We start from the raw sequence: 14,360 nt of genomic DNA on the forward strand, positions 1-14,360 counted from the left end.
CTGCAAGTATTCAGTATTTACTAATGTGGTCATTTGCATGTTTTCTGCTGGACATTTTGACCGGTTATATTTTTATCTGCTGGACTTATGCCCTTTTTACTGGCCAATGACCGGCAAATGCCGGCTAACGGAAACTCAGGCTCAGCAGCCCCATGTAGTCAGAATGGTACGATCCTGGTTACATAACAGCATTTGACGATGAGGTTCATAGTCGAATCAGACTCCTCCGAATCGAATCCTCGAATTGCCGACTATTCCGGGTCACCTCTACTGTAAAAATAAAAATGGCTGACACACCAACGTCTGCACAGATGATGTGAAATAAATCCCGTGCCATGGATGTGTGAGACAGGCCCTCTAGTGTGTTGGGTTGTTGTTTCTGTGGAATCAGTGAGGTATGGGTTTGTCTTCATTTGACAACCCTAGCACAGTTACATAATCTCCCATAATCGGGAGCAGTGCAGTTTTCCTCTCCTATCGCCCAGCATACAGCCCAAACATACTCTCACAACCTGCTCTCATTATTTTACCACAGACTGACTGTTTCTTTTTTCTCTTTGCAGGGAGGTTTCCCTTCTGGAGATGATTTTTCTGACCAAGAAGACGATAAGAGTGATAAGACCTAGAGGAATCAGACAACAAACGTTTGTCTCATCAGTTTGATACAAGCTTCAGCTTCTCTCTGATGTTCTTTCTGTTATCAGCTGTATACTTTCACTTTCACTTTACACTTTATTCCAGACCCATAGGTCCATATCTGTGTACATAAAATGTATAAAATGATGAGGGCCTGAATCCTAGGACTCTCCAAAAATCTCCAAACTTTGGTTAAAGGTCACATATTTGACCTTGTGATGTCACGGCGCCAGCGCGGACCAAAAAAAGGCGGCATGATGGTAAATTCTGCTGATACTGTGACCATCAGTTATTTACTGCTTTTCACAATGCATTGTGGGATACAATGAGTGCACTGTTTAGAGCAGGGTTCCTCAGCCCTGCTCAACCAAAGAGCCAAACAGCTGAAAAATGCCTTTGCAAGAGCCACAATGTAAGTGGTGAAAAGTAGCAAGATGGGCTGAAGTGGCAATAATAATAAGTCAGAGGTGGCAAAAAAGGGCAGAAAGTGTCAAAATTTTGATGAGAAGTGACGATAAATGAGTTACAGGTGGCAAAAATGTTCATAAGTGGTAAAAACATGACAAAAACATGTGTGGAAAGTGACTAAAATGGGCAAAAAGCAGCAAAGAGAGGCAGGAATTTGGGGGAAAATTGACATTTATTGGCAAAGCCTAAATGGGGGAAAATTGGGGGGAAAATGCAAATAGCAAAAAGCGAGATAAAAGATTCAAAACTGGGCAATAAGTGTTCAAAAGAAGTGGCAAAAGTGGGCTTAAAGCAGTAGAAAATGGATTAAAAGTGGCAAAAAAATGCAAATAAGGGCAAAGAAAATCTACAGAAAAATATAAAAGCTGAACGTTAAAGCCAACTGTATAAATGTGGGAAACAAGCTGGTTGTGACTTGTAATGGATCATTTCTGATGCTGAAGTTTCCCTTCATGAAGGTTTTCTGGGGGAATAATGTTTTACATGTGGACGTTAAAGCTCCAGAGAATGACTCAGATCTGAAACAGGGCGGATTAGTTGGGGAGTATTTGGGACAGTTTTGTTGAAGCATCTCTGTTCATAAAGGAAACTGAATCCAGGCCAAAGGACCTCTGCCACGTTTACTGAGTGGAGAATGAATGTTTTCAAAGCTGCTGCTGTGGGTTCAGAGCTGCTGAAGCGTGGAGAGGCCCATGGTGGCTCCAGAGCCCATCCTCTGCTCCTCTCAGGGTCAGCCATGTCTAAGACAGGCTCAGTAAAATGTCAGGGTTCACAGATGGAGTTTTTCTCCTGTTATAGATACCTCGGTACTTTGATTGGTGATTCCCCGTCCTTCACTCCTCACATTCAGCGGCTGGTTTAGAGGTTAAAGGTGAAACTGGGTTTTTATCCCAGGATCAAACCCTGCCTTTGCTTTGAGTCTAAGAGAAGACTGTCAGTGCTGGGCTGTGGAGATGTTTGGTAGGGGCGTGCTCCGTCTCAGAGCTTACGTTCTCTCCGTGTACTCTGGAGCTCTGAGGTTCATCACAAACTCTAAATCCCTCACTCATCGCTGCTCTTTTATAAACCTGTGGGTTGGTCTCGGTTGTCTTACAGGTAAACGCTGGTGTGTTTTATCTATGAAGCTAGTCTTGGTCTTCTGCCCTCCATCAGTCTGAAGACCTCTGGAACCTACAGCTTTTACCGTCTCTTGAAAAGGAGACTTTTCATCTCAGTGAGGTTGTTCTCCTGGTTAAATAAAAATAAATGAATAAATGTTTCACGTTAATCATCAGCTCCTTACGTATCAACGTCTATTTAAGCTCTTACTCTACCACCCACAGCTGAACTCACTTTATTTTCTCTAAGTATGAAGAATCAAACCCAGTAAATGAGCTGATGCTTCTTTCTGTGTTGTTGTGAGATGTTTGAACGTCTTTGACTAACAGAGGTTTTAAATAAACAGACGCACTGATGGGGACTGGTGCAGATTTCCTCCACTAGAAAAATGTAAATTTAACCTTGAAGATTAAAAATCCTTGTTGAGTTAAAAAAATCTGAAAAAGCAGAAAAAAAGTCAGGAATGAGGGGAAGAAAATAATTTGTGTTTTCATTTCATATTTTCATTTTATTATGAGCTAAACTTAGGATTTTGAATTTTAATTCATATTTTGACCTTTAAACTCCCAACTTTGACTTTTAATCCCATATTTTCACTTTTTAAACTCCTGATCTAGAATTTTATCTCAAATCTTACCTTTAAACTCTTGATTTTGTATTTTATCTCATATTTTTACCTTTTAAAATCTTGATTTTGTATTTTATCTCATATTTTTACCTTTAAACTCTTGATTTTGTATTTTATCTCATATTTTTACCTTTTAAAATCTTGATTTTGTATTTTATCTCATATTTTTACCTTTAAACTCTTGATTTTGTATTTTATCTCATATTTTTACCTTTAAACTCTTGATTTTGTATTTTATCTCATATTTTTACCTTTTAAAATCTTGATTTTGTATTTTATCTCATATTTTTACCTTTAAACTCTTGATTTTGTATTTTATCTCATATTTTTACCTTTTAAAATCTTGATTTTGTATTTTATCTCATATTTTTACCTTTAAACTCTTGATTTTGTATTTTATCTCATATTTTACCTTTTAAAATCTTGATTTTGTATTTTATCTCATATTTTTACCTTTAAACTCTTGATTTTGTATTTTATCTCATATTTTTACCTTTAAACTCTTGATTTTGTATTTTATCTCATATTTTTACCTTTAAACTCTTGATTTTGTATTTTATCTCATATTTTTACCTTTAAACTCTTGATTTTGTATTTTATCTCATATTTTTACCTTTAAACTCTTGATTTTGTATTTTATCTCATATTTTTACCTTTTAAAATCTTGATTTTGTATTTTATCTCATATTTTTACCTTTTAAAATCTTGATTTTGTATTTTATCTCATATTTTACCTTTTAAACTCTTGATTTTGTATTTTATCTCATATTTTACCTTTTAAAATCTTGATTTTGTATTTTATCTCATATTTTACCTTTTAAAATCTTGATTTTGTATTTTATCTCATATTTTTACCTTTTAAAATCTTGATTTTGTATTTTATCTCATATTTTTACCTTTTAAACTCTTGATTTTGTATTTTATCTCATATTTTTACCTTTTAAAATCTTGATTTTGTATTTTATCTCATATTTTACCTTTTAAACTCTTGATTTTGTATTTTATCTCATATTTTTACCTTTAAACTCTTGATTTTGTATTTTATCTCATATTTTTACCTTTTAAACTCTTGATTTTGTATTTTATCTCATATTTTACCTTTTAAACTCTTGATTTTGTATTTTATCTCATATTTTACCTTTTAAAATCTTGATTTTGTATTTTATCTCATATTTTTACCTTTTAAAATCTTGATTTTGTATTTTATCTCATATTTTTACCTTTAAACTCTTGATTTTGTATTTTATCTCATATTTTTACCTTTAAACTCGTGATGTTATCTCTCTGTCTCACATATTTGCGTTTCGTAAACCTTATTTTGACGTTGTTACGGCCGCCACCGTCTGGGGACCTTTACCTCTCCCTCTTTGAGTGTGTATGTGTGTGTGTGTGTGTGTGTGTGGGGGGGGGTGTGTGTGTGTGTGTGTGTGTGTGTGTGGGTGTGTGGGTGGGGGTGTGTGTGTGTGTGTGGGTGTGAGTGTGTGTGTGTTCTCGTGTGTGTACGTGTGTTCTTGTTTGAGTGCCTACTGCAGCTCTCAGGTTGCCGTTGCTGCAACAGCCTGTTGTCAATGATCCCGTCCACCTGCGTAGAAGAAGCCTGATTGGCCTGGAGGTCCTGCAGCTCAATCCACCAACCAGAGGGGAGTGCAGAGGATGGCAGGAGCTGGCCGCCAGACGACAGCAGCAAGCTGAGGCCAGCCACACACCCACCCACACACACACACACCCACACACACACACACACACACACACACACCCAGCCGTGCTGGCGGGCCTCTTTGTTAATGGCTGTTAAACTGCTGGTAACTCTGTAAACCTGCTGAGGCGCTAGCTTTGTTAATTGTGGTAGCCTAATTAGTTACTGAAACACACAGTTTTTGTATCATTTAGTTGGGTGCTGTTTTGTATTTCCTTTTGTTGATTAGAGTAGTTAGGTTTTCTTTATTCAGTAAAACTTTAGTTCTAATAACTCTAGGTTAGAGTCTCCTCTAGTTCTGCTTTTGTCACTTTTACACAGCCCTCTTCAGCCCTGAGATGCCTCACCTTTCTTCAGTTGTCAAACCATCCCTGCTTTTGTTCATAAATAACTTTATTTAAACCTGTTAACATCTTGGTTTTTATGTTTCTTCCCTTTCCCCAGTGAGCTGGTTGTAACAGACGTCTAATTTTGTATTTTGACCTTTAGGATTTATAAAGTTGACTTTAGATTTATTGATGCTGTGATTTTGATCATTTTGACTTTTTTTAGAAATCTTAAAACCATCTATCATCTCTGTTTGTTTTCCCTATCATTCATTTCCTGTGAAAACACGGTCGACAGTTTTCAGTTAAATGTTGACCCTGTTAGGCCCTCAGGTCAGACCTGAATCCAGAATCTGGCCCCTGCTGTGACCGAGTCTGACACCCCTGGTCTATGGTAACACCTCTGACCCAGTGTGGAACATGACAACAATTTCCCCAACCAATTCCTGAAAAATGTTAAAGAACCCCCCAAGAGAATTCCTAATAAAACTTTCACAAATTTAAAAATATATTTCCAAAAAGAAGGATTGGGAGTCTTTTCTGTCACTTTGCACCATCATGTTACCTGTGAAGTTACTTCCAATAAACAAAGTTAAAGAAAAGAAAAAAAAACAAATGTGTATATATATATATATATTTTATATCTAAATTTCATACATATATATTTTTTCCCCTTAATTTCCATGAAAATGATGGAACATTTTTTTAAACACATTGGCCCAAACATTTAAAAGAAATGTCTTAAATTTCCATGAAAGTTTTATAAAATCTAAGCGAATTTTCCCCAGAAAAGCAAAAAAAAAAAATGTACAGAACATATCCCTAAATGTTTGACTTCAAAATTTCCAGGGAAATTTTCTAAAATATCCATGAAAATTCCAGAAAGTTTCACAGCAAACTCTACAAACATTTCATTCCAGCGGCCGTTTGGAACGGTTATCTAGAAAGTTCTAGCAGAAATGAAATGCAACATCCTCAGATGAACATGGAGGAAAGCCAAAGAGCTGCAGTTCCGCTCCTCTCCACCAGAGGGCAGCCTCTGTGATCATGGAACAGCTCGTCCTGCTGTGTGGGTTGCTCTTTTTAACTGTGACTGTTCTTCTCATCTGTATCCTCTTTGTTCTAAACTGTTTGGTGAATCACCAGGTGAGAATGTCCCGAGCCTCCTGCCAGAGTCCAGGTCCACCGCTGCTCTCCGTCAGACTCTTCAGCAGAAATGAAACTGAGGTGTGGAAAAGTAGAACTGGATTTTTGTGCAGACTTTAAAATGTTTTTCCTGTTTTTGATCCTCATGCACGGTGAGAAAAATCTTCATTTTCCTCTCATGACAGTCTTTGGGTTTCTTCTAGTCAGTGTGAGCATGAACAGCTGACCGTCCCTGTTGTAAGGTTAGGAAACAGAGACTGATGTTTCTAGAACAGAAGTTACAGTCATTTTTCTGTTTCATGGTTAAAATCAGAAATAGAAGTTCAGAAAACCTCACTCAGAAGAATGAATCATGGCATAGTTTAATTTTAAGTATTTACATCTATTTGATCAGAATTTATTTATTCAGATTCCTTAAAATCAGCATCAATCTGTTCATCGCGAAAAAAAAAAAAGATTTAATCAGTTAAAAAGTATGAATGTAGTTTAAATATGAGGAGCTGTGGATCAACCAAGATTCATTGAGTTAAAATTTATGAGATTGGTTTACATCAGGTTTACATAAAGATTTCAAGATTTATTCAGAACACATTGGGTTTATTGGTATTATCACATAAATCTCATTCTTAGTTGTTTCATTTACATTTGAGTACAAATACGCAGCTCATAAAGTTTATCGGCCTGTTTATGTTAAATCTAAGTCAAACAAATGGGAATTTTATATCCAATTGAAATACATGCATCTTAAGAATTAGGCCTAAATATTCCTGTGAGTCCACCATCACTGATTGTTAATCTTTTCTTGTCACTGTCCCAACTTTTTTGGAATTTGTCGTGGCAATTAAATCTCAAATGTGTGTATGTTTTAGAAAAATAGAAACATAAATGTGCTGTACTCAGTTGAATCTAGGTAAAAATATATTTCAAATCATGTTTCTGTTTTTAGTCACATTCACATTGTCCCAACTTTTTTGGAATTGAGGTTTGTTCTTATTATAAATGACCTGCAGTGATAGAATCATTTTAAAGCTTTCATTTTCCAGCTGCAACATGAAAACGATGATCTAATTACACCAACATCTAAATTCGTATTTTATTTCAGAGCATCGTGGGGGAAATGACCTCTCTGTGTTTTCACAGTTTCCCAGCATGCCTTGGGACGTGAGGAATATGAGTACAAGTTCATATTTGAGGGGCAGAAGTCTGTAGAGCTGCCCTGCTATTTACCTGGAGGGTTTGAAGACATCATTTTTGTGATGTGGGTCCGTTCAGATCTCGATCCTGGCATCATCCAGCAGTACGGCACTGAGGGAGAAGTGAACCCTCTTTACCACGGACGCTCATCCATGTCAGCTGACACTGTTGGATTCTTCTACAGAGACTTCAGCCTGACTCTGAGGAAGCCCCGCCCCTCTGACAGTGGGATATACACCTGCATCTTCAGCAGGAAAAACCATGATGTTGGAGTGGTGGAAGTAGATCTCAAGGTTTTAGGTGAGTATTATGTTTGATGTTCATGTCTGTTTATTTCTGTGTTAATTCTCATTTATAACCTGATTCTGTGTCAGTGTTAATGTTCGTGTTTATGATGACATTTTATGCTGATCTTCATGCAGACTTGTTGATATTGGAGTTGGTGTTTGTCTCAGTTTTCATCCTCTCATTTTGATGATGAAGTCGATGTTGTTCTGGTGGTTTTATGCTGATGTTAATGTTGGTGCTCATGTTGTACATAATTCCTGGTTATGTGCTTTTTTCCCGACAGGGACCTGGATTGTGTTTCCCTTGATAGTCGTGGCTGTGGTCCTGGTTGTTGCTGTAGGTGTTGCAGCTTATCTTTGGTCTACTACCATCACAGGTGAGCGTTTATGAGTGATTTCAGTTTGTCTGCATACAGATATTAACCCTTAGTGGTTGTTTTGATATCAGTCACACTCAAGCTTAACCGTGCAAAGCAGATGGATTCTCCCGTTTCCTTGTTTCTCACTGGTGAATTCATCTTTTTAAGCTCCCATCTGAACCGTTTGGGCCCGGTCAGAAAGTGACAGGACCAATCAGTGATGAGGGGCGGTACTTTCAGGCGCAGCAGAGTCGTGATGTCAACAAGCAGCAGCGAGAGCTGGTGCAGTTATGGAGGAAGAGATCAGCATGGATGCTGCTAAAGCGCCACTTTTATCAGAACTTGACCACATTTCTTCATTAAAAGAAGAACAAAGAACAGCAGTGAGCTGTTTTCAAAAACCACGAAAGTCGAGTACTGACATGTCTACAGTCGCCATGTTTCGCGTTATTCCTCGGTAGCTGCGCACGCGAAGCTTGATAGTGGCTACATCGCCTGTTTTGTTGCTCTGATTGGCCCGTAGAGATGTGACAGACAGAATGTTCATCCAATCACACTCCGAGTTTTTCTTGAAAGCCTCTGCTTTTTCTCAGACGTTTCCTGTTGAAGCTTTCTCAGATGCGTGTCAGGTTAACTCAAGCCGCTCAAGCTGGTCCTGTCACTTTCTAACTGGCCCAAACGGTTCAGACGGGAGCTTTGAAGATGGATTCACCAGAGAGAAACATGGAAACGGGAGAATCCATCTGCTTTGCAAGGTTGATGACCTGGAACATGAAGAAGAAAGTCTAAGTTGTGACACAGCTGAGATGCATCCAGTCTGTTAAACTCTTTTGACTGTACTCTTCATCGTGATGTTGTCTTTTTAGTGTTCCAGGTGAAGGTGAAAGAGGGGGAGGGGCTTGTTAAACTTCCTTATAGAACAATGGTCCAGCTGCCTGAGTGTGTAGCCGTGGAGTGGATCCGCTGTGCCCCTGATCCCATGAAGGTCCACGTCTACCACAACGAGAGAAACCGGCGCGTCAGTCAGGATGAGATCTACCGCGGACGTACGAGTATGAGGGCAGACTGTCTGAGAACCAGGGACCTGGGTCTGACCCTCAGGGACCCCTGCTACAGAGACAGCGGCACCTTCCTCTGCACCGTCTACATAGAGCAGCACGTCCTGGCTCAGCGAGCTGTACGACTCCAGGTCCAAGGTAAGGACCTGTCCCGTTCTGGGTTTTCTGCTCTCTACCAAAGTAGACAGCACTACTCAGACTGCTGACGCTCCTTAACTCCATCAGCCGGTGTCATTAGATGCTATCTCTGTGCGGCATCAGCGGGCCCTTAAACAGAGCTAGATGAACAGGAAGCTTTGCTGAAGACTGCTCTGCTCTCTCCTCCGTGTCTGAGGCTGTTCTCTCTTGTGTTTGCTGGATCTAGACTGGACTAAAACCATGTTGTGGTGTTTTTCTCCTCTCAGTGGTGGAGGAGGAGGTGAACGTCCTTCAGAGCTCCAAAACCTTCACGCTTCCCTTCATAACCACCGCTCAGCTGCCTGAGGACGCCACGGTGGAGTGGCGACGCTATTGGCCCGGAGACACGGTGGTCCACGTGTTCGAGAATGGAAAGGACCAGCCGTACAGACAGGATGAGAATTACCGTGGTCAAACGATGATGAACAGTAACCCGCTACGATCCAAAGACCTCAGCGTGACCGTCACTTCCTCAGGCTTCTCTGACAGAGGGAGATATCGCTGCAGCGTCCGCAGGGAGGGAAACGTCCTGGCTCGGAAGGAAGTGAAGCTTCTGGTTGATGGTCAGTAATGTTGATGTTGGTCCGGTGGTGGACAGACTGGATTAAATTTACTCCAGTACTGTCCTAAAGTACATTTCACTGTTATGCCACCGTATTAGAAACACTAATGTGTTCCTTTTGACTGCACTACATCTATGACAGTTCTCTAGCTCAAGGTTTAAGGTTGTCTCTAAAACATCCTGCATAAAAGACACAAGAATAAAGGCATAGAAGCCCAGAAGACAAAGCAAACACCATGACATACTCACTTTAATATCAATGACGGGATACGGTTGATATTTCTGGAGAGGCAGCAGCTATCAGACAAATCCACCACATGTATGTGGTCCAAATATTCACATGCTTTACATTGTTCTTTCTGTTCTGAAATCTGTGGTGTAAAATGATGTTTCTGTGAAACTTTCTGGGTTTTGGGTGTTGGGAACTTGCTGCTGATAATCTGATTGCAAAGCTGCTGAGAACAATTAAAGGTTTACACTTCTTTACCATGAAGTCTAAAGATGTCTTAGATCAGCCTTAGAGATCAGATAAGGAGTTCAGACATCCACAGAGAACCAGGAGACAGTTATGATGGATGGATGGTGATGGATGGATGATGGATGGATGGATGGATGATGATGGATGGATGATGATGGATGATGATAGGTGGATGATGATGGATGGATGATGATGGATGATAGATGGATGGATGGATGATGGATGGATGATGATGGATGGATGATGATGGATGATAGATGGATGGATGGATGATGATGGATGATGATGGATGATGATGGATGGATGATGATGGATGATAGATGGATGGATGGATGATGGATGGATGGATGATGGATGGATGATGATGGATGGATGATGATGGATGATAGATGGATGGATGGATGATGGATGGATGGATGATGGATGGATGATGATGGATGATGATAGGTGGATGATGATGGATGATGATGGATGGATGATGATGGATGGATGATGGATGGATGATGATGGATGATAGATGGATGGATGGATGATGATGGATGGATGATGATGGATGATGATGGATGGATGATGATGGATGATTGATGGATGGTTGGATGGATGATGGATGGATGGATGATGGATGGATGATGATGGATGGATGATGATGGATGATGATGGATGGATGATGATGGATGATAGATGGATGGATGGATGGATGATGGATGGATGGATGATGGATGGATGATGATGGATGATGATGGATGGATGATGATGGATGATGATGGATGATGATGATGGATGGATGATGATGGATGGATGATGATGGATGATGATGGATGGATGGATGGATGATGATGGATGGATGATGATGGATGATGATAGGTGGATGATGATGGATGGATGATGATGGATGATAGATGGATGGATGGATGATGGATGGATGATGATGGATGGATGATGATGGATGATAGATGGATGGATGGATGATGATGGATGATGATGGATGATGATGGATGGATGATGATGGATGATAGATGGATGGATGGATGATGGATGGATGATGATGGATGGATGATGATGGATGATAGATGGATGGATGGATGATGGATGGATGGATGATGATGGATGATGATAGGTGGATGATGATGGATGGATGATGGATGGATGATGATGGATGATAGATGGATGGATGGATGATGGATGGATGATGATGGATGGATGATGATGGATGATAGATGGATGGATGGATGATGGATGGATGGATGATGGATGGATGATGATGGATGGATGATGATGGATGATAGATGGATGGATGGATGATGGATGGATGGATGATGGATGGATGATGATGGATGATGATAGGTGGATGATGATGGATGATGATGGATGGATGATGATGGATGGATGATGATGGATGGATGATGGATGGATGATGATGGATGATAGATGGATGGATGGATGATGGATGGATGATGATGGATGGATGATGATGGATGATAGATGGATGGATGGATGATGGATGGATGGATGATGGATGGATGATGATGGATGATGATGGATGGATGATGATGGATGATGATGGATGATGATGATGGATGGATGATGATGGATGGATGATGATGGATGATGATGGATGGATGATGATGGATGATGATGGATGGATGGATGGATGATGATGGATGATAGATGGATGGATGGATGGATGGATGGATGGATGGATGGATGATGATGGATGATAGATGGGTGGATGATAGATGGATGATGGATGGATGATGATGGATGGATGATGATGGATGATGATGGATGATGATGGGTGGATGATGATGGATGGATGATGATGGATGATGATAGGTGGATGATGATGGATGATGATGGATGGATGATGGATGGATGATGATGGATGGATGATGATGGATGATGATGGGTGGATGATGATGGATGGATGATGATGGATGATGATAGGTGGATGATGATGGATGATGATGGATGGATGATGGATGGATGATGATGGATGATGATTGGTGGATGATGATGGATGATGATGGATGGATGATGGATGGATGATGATGGATGGATGATGATGGATGATGATGGGTGGATGATGATGGATGGATGATGATGGATGATGATAGGTGGATGATGATGGATGGATGATGGATGGATGATGATGGATGGATGATGATGGATGGATGATGGATGGATGATGATGGATGATAGATGGATGGATGGATGATGGATGGATGATGATGGATGGATGATGATGGATGATAGATGGATGGATGGATGATGGATGGATGGATGATGGATGGATGATGATGGATGATGATGGATGGATGATGATGGATGGATGATGATGGATGATGATGGATGGATGATGATGGATGATGATGGATGGATGGATGGATGATGATGGATGATAGATGGATGGATGGATGGATGGATGGATGGATGATGATGGATGATAGATGGATGGATGGATGGATGGATGGATGGATGGATGGATGATGATGGATGGATGATGATGGATGATAGATGGGTGGATGATGATGGATGATGATGGATGGATGATGATGGATGATGATAGATGGATGGATGGATGGATGATGATGGATGATGATAGGTGGATGATGATGGATGGATGATGATGGATGATAGATGGGTGGATGATAGATGGATGATGGATGGATGGATGATGATGGATGATGATAGGTGGATGATGATGGATGGATGATGATGGATGATGATGGATGGATGATGATGGATGATGATAGATGGATGGATGGATGGATGATGATGGATGATAGATGGATGGATGGATGGATGGATGATGATGGATGGATGATGATGGATAATAGATGGGTGGATGATGATGGATGGATGGATGGATGATGATGGATGATAGATGGATGGATGGATGGATGGATGGATGGATGATGATGGATGGATGATGATGGATGGATGATGGGTGGATGATGATGGATGGATGATGATGGATGATGATAGGTGGATGATGATGGATGATGATGGATGATAGATGGATGGATGATGATGGATGGATGATAGATGGATGATGATGGATGATAGATGGATGGATGGATGATGGATGGATGATGATGGATGGATGATGATGGATGATAGATGGATGGATGGATGATGGATGGATGGATGATGATGGATGATGATAGGTGGATGATGATGGATGATGATGGATGGATGATGATGGATGGATGATGATGGATGGATGATGGATGGATGATGATGGATGATAGATGGATGGATGGATGGATGATGGATGGATGATGATGGATGGATGAACGGATGGTTTGATGGATGGATGGATGGTTTGATGGATGGATGGATGGATGATGGATGGATGATGATGGATGATGATGGATGGATGATGATGGATGATGATAGGTGGATGATGATGGATGGATGATGATGGATGGATGATGATGGATGGATGATGATGGATGATGATGGATGGATGATGATGGATGATAGATGGGTGGATGATAGATGGATGATGGATGGATGATGATGGATGGATGATGATGGATGATAGATGGGTGGATGATAGATGGATGATGGATGGATGATGATGGATGGATGATGATGGATGATAGATGGGTGGATGATGATGGATGATGATGGATGGATGATGATGGATGATGATGGATGGATGATGATGGATGATGATAGATGGATGGATGGATGGATGATGATGGATGATAGATGGATGGATGGATGGATGGATGGATGATGATGGATGGATGATGATGGATGATAGACGGGTGGATGATGATGGATGATGATGGATGGATGATGATGGATGATGATAGATGGATGGATGGATGGATGATGATGGATGATGATAGGTGGATGATGATGGATGGATGATGATGGATGATGATGGATGGATGATGATGGATGATGATAGATGGATGGATGGATGGATGATGATGGATGATAGATGGGTGGATGATGATGGATGGATGATGATGGATGATGAAGCTGACATTTTCGTCTCCTGTTTTTGTCCAGGAGGATCAGAGGGACTCTCAGGGTTGAGGTAAACTCTAAATGTAATAGTTTAGCTGGAGTAGATTTTTAACTCTCTCCTTTAACTGAAGTTCGTTTTAACCAGAGTAACTGGACTTTTGCGTGTTTGTAATGTTGTGGACTTGTCCCACTCCCCTTGGTCTCTGGCCCTCTGTGACATGTTTCTGACGGTAGGTGGCAGTAACGTCTGTGACTGCAGCTCA

General features: G+C 40.4%; 1 protein-coding gene across 4 annotated transcripts; it reads left to right on the plus strand.

Annotated features, from left to right (window-relative positions):
* The first annotated feature begins 5,987 nt into the window (after window positions 1-5,987).
* On the plus strand, window positions 5,988-10,121 carry LOC121526328. 4 transcript variants are annotated; one of them, XM_041812869.1, is made up of 5 exons: window positions 5,988-6,150; window positions 7,101-7,492; window positions 7,764-7,856; window positions 8,705-9,034; window positions 9,301-10,121. In XM_041812869.1, the coding sequence occupies exons 2-5, from the start codon at window positions 7,255-7,257 to the stop codon at window positions 9,642-9,644; spliced, it is 1,005 nt and encodes a 334-aa protein (XP_041668803.1). In that variant the 5' UTR covers window positions 5,988-6,150; window positions 7,101-7,254; the 3' UTR covers window positions 9,645-10,121. The 4 variants fall into 4 exon arrangements, with proteins under 4 accessions (XP_041668803.1, XP_041668801.1, XP_041668802.1 ...); XM_041812867.1 differs by having other exon boundaries at window positions 7,139-7,492; XM_041812868.1 differs by having other exon boundaries at window positions 7,271-7,492.
* Window positions 10,122-14,360: the final 4,239 nt, after the last annotated feature.

This window comes from Cheilinus undulatus, linkage group 18 (assembly GCF_018320785.1).
Source record: "Cheilinus undulatus linkage group 18, ASM1832078v1, whole genome shotgun sequence".
Classification (NCBI taxonomy): Eukaryota; Metazoa; Chordata; class Actinopteri; order Labriformes; family Labridae; genus Cheilinus; species Cheilinus undulatus.